The sequence below is a fragment of the Chenopodium quinoa genome, unplaced genomic scaffold (assembly GCF_001683475.1).
Source record: "Chenopodium quinoa cultivar QQ74 unplaced genomic scaffold, ASM168347v1, whole genome shotgun sequence".
NCBI lineage: Eukaryota > Viridiplantae > Streptophyta > Magnoliopsida > Caryophyllales > Amaranthaceae > Chenopodium > Chenopodium quinoa.
In genome coordinates, this window is record NW_018742564.1 from 95,204 (window position 1) to 102,174 (window position 6,971).

Below are 6,971 nucleotides of genomic sequence, written 5' to 3' on the forward strand. Positions count from 1 at the left end.
TTTTTTGATTGACTATTAACATAGATAATATTGCTCCGAAGTGGTAACAAATTCTCATATATTGTAACAAGCTCTCAAGAAAAAAAAAATAAAAATAATAGTAGGTTATAAAGGGAGTGTTGTTTCATTATTTGACTTAAATCAAATCTAAACTACTAATTTGACGCATTAAGACAAAATTTAACAAAATCACATCTTGAGCTGGTGAAACTTGTGAAAACCTGCCTTAAAAGTTGTTAGTTAGGTTCAACATTAGGCAAATCGTTGACAAATTAGAAGACTTAATCAAAAACTTCATTATTCTCGAACCTTGAATCTATTTGGACGCAAATCATGAGATCATTGGAAAGGTATATAATAATGAATCCTCACTTTTCCAAAGGCTACAAAAGCCAATGTCCAAATGTGCCACTAAGGAGACATCAACAAGCACAGAACCTTCTTTTATGTAGGCCTTTCCCTTGGCTTACTACACTCATATCTAAGTCCACTACCATTTTTATGTGGTTTATGTGGAATTTGACCCCCATTTTGCTACTTGTACTTTGCCTAAAGTTAAAAGCTTTTTTCCTTTTCAATTTGGATAATGTTTACACATCTTTACTTGTCAAAAAATAGCTTAAGATATTAATTAAATTTGATACAAAGATTTGCGTTTGCTATTAGCCAAACATGGGAGATTTGCGATTATTACAAATAATCTTATTATTTGTACTTATTTTATGTACGGACTATAATGGTTTTATATTGATACTAATTTGCTTGATTTGATGGTGTTTTATTTATCCTTATGATTATTGAGAAAAAAAAAAAAAAAAAAAAAAAACATGCGAATTACTTATAACGTCTGTTTGGATGAAATGCTTTGTAAAAGACACTTTAGGTTAACGAATAATAAGACAAAAGAGCACAATGACCCCTGAACTCTTGCATTTATTAAGGCCCCAAGGTATGCTTCATGAATAGATTACAAATTTACAATAAATAAAAAAAAAACCTTATTAATTTATAATTAATCAACGGGTAATGCTATATATATAAGCATTTAATATATAATTTTTTTAGTATTAAGTTGAAAATTTATTGACAATTCACTAGAAAATCAGTGTAATAAATGTTTATTTATTGTCAATTCTTTTCACTTTTAGATTCTTATATAACCTTAAGGGTTGCATATATCTTTTTCCTTAATGAACACAATTTTCTTTATTTGGAAGGGTGAAGAGTAATTAATGTATTAGACGTTATACAAAGTACTCCGTATTTATTTTGTTTTTCTTTTATTTGATACTGATATTACAAGTTTACAATCCCATACTTTTTTGACACACAAAGATGAAAAGCGTTGACTTTCCATACATTCAATTGTCACCGTGCAAATGAAAAATCCATTTCCATCGGATTTGATACGAAATGCTAATAATACGAAAAGAGTGCGACAAATTAAAGTACACTAAAATATAAGCTGCCATAATTTAAAAAGTCGTCAAACACATCTCACCATTTCCGTAACGTTCATATCACCCTCACTTAAATCACTTCTTTTTGTCAAACTCTTTTAAAACTTAAAACTATTTTTTTTTTCCCGTAAATCTGATTTCAAAATAAATAATAAGGTTATGAAATTGGGTAAACTAAGCATATTCAGATTCTCAAAATATTTAGTTTGTTACTCATAACTCAGATTGAGTTTCATATAGCGTAATACTCTATATGTTTTTATTTTCTTTAATACTCGTAATTGCATCACTTTAATTTTTGCATTGTTCATACACCATTTTGACTATGTATTTCTTACATATAAATGTTATTTGATTAGGTCAACCACGATAAATATTTTATTATTATTTTTTTTATTATTTTACTAATGAATAAACTCCGTATATTGATGGTCAAAGCTGTGCTTTGCCATTATAATATGGATTTTGCTAAAAAGCACCCTAGGCGTTAGATAACTATATAATATACTCCGTAGTACTTAATTAAAATAGTATTAAGTTCGGAATGCATGACAAAATCACGCGTCAATTGATGTAATTAAAGTTAATTTTACTTTAATATTTCTACGTTTAATTCTCTAATCTAACGCCTTGAGGACGCTCATTAGATTTGCCTTATAATATATGTACTGATCAAAGTAATACACTTATTTAGACGAACCATAATATGTCATTTTATGGTAAAAAATAAAATGGAGTAAAAGTAAAAAGAAGAGTAAAATACAATATGAGTAATTATTTTATCTATTTTGTAAGTAATGATTTAATGAAGCATCGGATATGATGCCCAAATGTTGGCCACTCTTCAAGTCAACCTATCTCTCACATTTGGTGAAAAAAATACAAAAAAGTCATAATCTTTCCATTCTCTTCCCCCCAAAATACAATTTAAATGAATTAAATAAAAATTATAAACCTACCTTCCTTCCTCATTTAATTTCTCCCCTGTCTTTTCTTCTCATATTCAATTATTTATTACTCTCCATTTTTTTTTTCAAAATTAATCAGATCTTTTATTACGTAATTAATTACCCTTCTCTCTCTCCTCTCTTTTGGTAGATTCAATTTATTCCATTGCTTTCAATTTCAAATACTTACCCCTCTCTGTTTCTCATTTATTGCTTCATACCCACTTACATCACCATCTCTCTCCCCCCTTTGACTTGCAGATCCTTCATTTTCTCTCTCCTCCACAAAAAAAAAAAAATCCCCACATTTTCTTCATATTAATACTAGAGTTCTAAAAAAAATTCTGGGTCATTGTTAAATTTTTTATTTAATCCAAATTACTTAAAACTAACTAAAAGCGATGGAAAATCCTCCATTGCAACAGCCATTAAAGATGCTAGCTCCGCCACTGCCGCCCCCGCCACTACCACCCCACCAAAACATCCAACCACCAAACTTAAACTTGGACAGCAAAATCAGTCCAAGTATAATCCTAATCATAATAATCCTAGCAATAATATTTTTTGTATCTGGGTTATTACACCTTGTTGTTAGATTTCTATTAAGGCCAAATCAAAGAGACCCAGATGAATTTGCAGAAAGTGTGACAGCACTTCAAGGCCAATTACAACAACTATTCCATTTACATGATGCTGGGGTTGACCAATCTTACATTGATACACTCCCTGTTTTTCAGTACAAAGCAATTATCGGTTTAAAAGACCCTTTTGATTGTGCTGTTTGTTTGTGTGAGTTTGAGCCTGATGATAAGCTTCGTCTTTTGCCCAAATGTAGCCACGCTTTTCATGTCGATTGCATTGATACATGGCTTCTTTCTCACTCGACCTGCCCGCTCTGTCGGGCGAGCTTGTTGCAGGATTTCGGGGCGCCAACGACGAATTCCGCCCACGGGTTTTCGCTCTCGCCTGTCGTTTGTGTGCTTGAATCGGGGAGTAACACGGTGGAGAGCTCCAGGGAGCTGGAGAGGGAGGTTGTCGGGTCGGGGTTAAATCGGGATGAGTTCGGGTCGAGTCGGAGTGATTTAGTAAAATCGAATGAGAATGCAGATGATATTGCTGTGAAAAAAGATGATAAGATTGTTACGGTTAAGTTGGGGAAGTTTAGGAATGTGGAAGGAGGTGAAGGAAGTAGTGACAGTATTGTTACTAATAATAGTAATAATGATCAAAACTACAATAACAATAATAGTAGTGGGAGTAATAATTTGGGATCAAGGAGGTGTTATTCAATGGGATCATTTGCTTATGTTATGGATGAAACGACGTCGTTACAAGTACCAATACGAACACCGGCGAAGAAGGCAAGTAATAGTCGGAATAAGAGTAAGGGTGGTGGTGCTAAGGTTGCGTATAGAGGCGCAATGTCGGAGTATGGGTGCGATTCTAGGAGAGAGTTCAATGGGATTGAGGCATTCCGAACACTTGAGATTCATGGGAATAATAGTAACAATAATGTTGGGAGTAGTAGTAGTAGTAGTAGTATTAAGAAGGAAAGTTTTTCGTTTTCGAAGATTTGGTTAAGAGGTGGTGGAGAAAAGAATAAGAAATTAGGTAACATGAACGGGAATCATGGGAATCCGCGAAGTGGTAATTTGAACGTGAATGGGAATGGGAATGGGAATGAGATCGATCGATCCTCAAGGAGGACTACTTCGGAGTTTGAGATTGATGTGAGTGAATTAGGGATTGATGAAGAAACTCAAAGTTGTTATAGTGTTGATTCATTAGCAAATCCAAATACTACATCTTCATCTACAAGAAGAACATTGATGTGGCTTATGGGAAGACAAAACAAGATTGTTCATAATCATTCTTCCTCTTTCTCATCCAATATTTAGTGTAATCTGATTTTCACTTCTTGTTTTTCAAAGGTAAATTTCTATATGCTACATTTCTACTAGTGTTTTTTTTTTTTTTTTTTTTCAGATTTTGGACATGAAAAATAGGATGGTGATTTTCTTTTTTTAAAGAAAAAAAAAAAGAATTGGAATTGGCGTGATATACAAATTTTTGTGCATGTGATTGATAAACTAAACACCTTTTTTTTTTAGTGAGAAGGAATAGATTGGAATGTTCATTTTGCAGTATATATAAAGTTGATTATTTTTTTGGCTTCGAGATTCCTTTGCTTTCTCTATGCATATTTTCTTTGCCTTATTAATTAGTTGCACGCATTTGCATAATGTACAATTTTTTTTTGTATTGACAGTTTTAACCAAGCTTGTTTCTGATGATAAATACAGTACTTTAAGTATTGCCAAATGTCTAATCTTTAAAAATAATACTAGATTACTAGTAGAACTCTTGTAGCATTAGTTTGGCGCATCCAGGGTGGGGGTGGTACATGGAGGGTGTGGCCGTACCCTCAATTTTGGCCCTGTTCACTTCACCTTATTTTTGCTGAATTGAAATTATTTTTACTGATTCTCTATTATATTTCTTCTTTAAGGTTACTGATTTTTACTGAACTGAACTAATTTTTGCTGAACTGAAATTATTTTTTATTGAACTGAAATTATTTTTACTGAATATTATTTTTTTAAGGTGAAATAAATAGGGTCTTACTAAAAATAAGTTTTATACTCCGTATCTTGTTAAAAAATTCAAAATAATATATAAATAGTATATTTGTTGATTTATTTAAAATAGCCGTATGTTTTTATTACATCCTCATTTAAAAATCCATAATCTTCCATCGATCTGATGAAAGTACAAGTAGTAGATTAAGCAAAGACATCAACTATGTTAGTATAGTATCGTAGTAGTAATACCAACTACTATGTGATTTACCAACTATATTTGGCAATTACTACTACTCCACCCGAAGAAAATCCGTGTTATAGGACTTCTCCAATCAATATTCTAATCGTCCGCCTTAATCAAGAATTTGTGCATTTACAATGGTCAAATTGATTCAACAACGGGATTTTTCCATTAAAACAAGTGTTATTTATAGATGGCCTATCTCTGTTATTATTGATTCATTACTTCATCATCAAATAAATACACGAAGTGTTTCAAAATACATAAGAAAAATAATTGTAGTAGGAAATATTAAAAAACAAGTACATTGAATGATGAAAGGGAAATTTCTGCAATAAGTGTATGATTAAGTCAGTTTTGGAATTTATGTACTTTGGGCCAGTGGGCCCCATATTGCGTTGCCTATTTATAATTTTCAAACAAAAAAGAGATTAATGGATTTTGTAGTTTGTAACGGAAGCCCAACAGATAAGAGTTTGAGGTTCAAGTACTCTGTGTTGCCCAAAATGAAAAAGGGAAACAAATTAGAGATTTACCCTTTGAATGAAAAATTGAAAAGTGGGTGTAACATTTCACTTCCTTCCCTAAAGTGATCATTTATAACTTTCTACAATTTAAATCTTGAAAGATTATAATCATGCTCCAAGAGAGGTTGCCCCGTATGGCTGTATGTACTTATGAATAATGGTTTATCGATCATTTGAATAATTTGAACTAACTACATTTCTTTTTTTAAAAAAAAACCTTTAAATGATCGATAAACAATTAAACACCAAAAAAAAAAATCATATTTATTATTATAGCTTTATACTTGTCAAATGAGTTGATCTGATATGATCTAAGAAAATATTATATTTGGATAAGAATAATTTAGTTGAATATTAGTTACAAGTCCTAAATAATTAACAGGTTAAAATAAGACCTTGTCCAAATTTTAATTAATGGGTGCATTCAATTCAACCATACAATTGAATCAACTTTTAGACACGTGCACGTACAATAATCTGAACTCACTATTCAAACTCAATTCAAAGGTATTTGAAAAATATTTTGTGCTACTTATGAAGCTCACAATACATACATCCAACGACAACGTTGATTGGTATTGAAGGTAAGTTGATAAAAGATGTACTAGTAAGTTTGGTATTAGTCAAGATCAAAGATGAATAAATGAATGATTTAGCAAAGCTTAGAAGGCACAATCCATGGATCCAAAAGATAATTGACTATACGTTATAAATTAATGCGACATTAAATTATAATACTTGTATATCACTACTGTCCGTCTTACAGGCTGTTAAGAGCATTCAATATGCCCAACCAAATCCTTTCTTACTCCTTTCGTCCCCCGTCCCCTTCGTAATATTAATGGTATGATATTTATGTGTCACGTAACATCTGATATAAACTTTGTTTTATGAACTCTATTCTTCCATAACTATCGCCATAATTTTATGGAATTATGAACGGAAAATTAGCTATGTTGGTGACCAAGTGCTTTCTAGAGTATTATGGTTTTAAACTTTAAGTATCACGAGATAGTGTGGTGGATTGGTGGGTCATGGGTCGTGCATGAATATCATTTTCAAAATTTGATATGATTACAGTGTGTCGGTCTACATACTTGCTACGTGGTCTGGAATATGGGGCGGGCCAGGTAAGGGTTTCGTTTATTGAAGATTGGTACAAGCGAGGCACGATATACATTTTCCTTAATCTATTCTAGGCACAACCGGAGAAG

The 6,971-nt window shown here is 31.9% G+C and overlaps 1 protein-coding gene across 1 annotated transcript; it reads left to right on the forward strand.

Moving 5' to 3' along the window:
* Positions 1 to 2,701: 2,701 nt before the first annotated feature.
* Positions 2,702 to 4,585, forward strand: LOC110720611 (RING-H2 finger protein ATL13-like). Its single transcript, XM_021899652.1, has one exon. The coding sequence runs from the start codon at positions 2,809 to 2,811 to the stop codon at positions 4,303 to 4,305; it is 1,497 nt and encodes a 498-aa protein (XP_021755344.1). The 5' UTR covers positions 2,702 to 2,808; the 3' UTR covers positions 4,306 to 4,585.
* The last annotated feature ends 2,386 nt before the right edge of the window (positions 4,586 to 6,971 follow it).

Coding starts and splice junctions, on each gene's coding strand:
- LOC110720611 (XM_021899652.1), top strand. CDS start 2,809: ATGGAAAATCCTCCATTGCAACAGCCATTAAAGATGCTAGCTCCGCCA.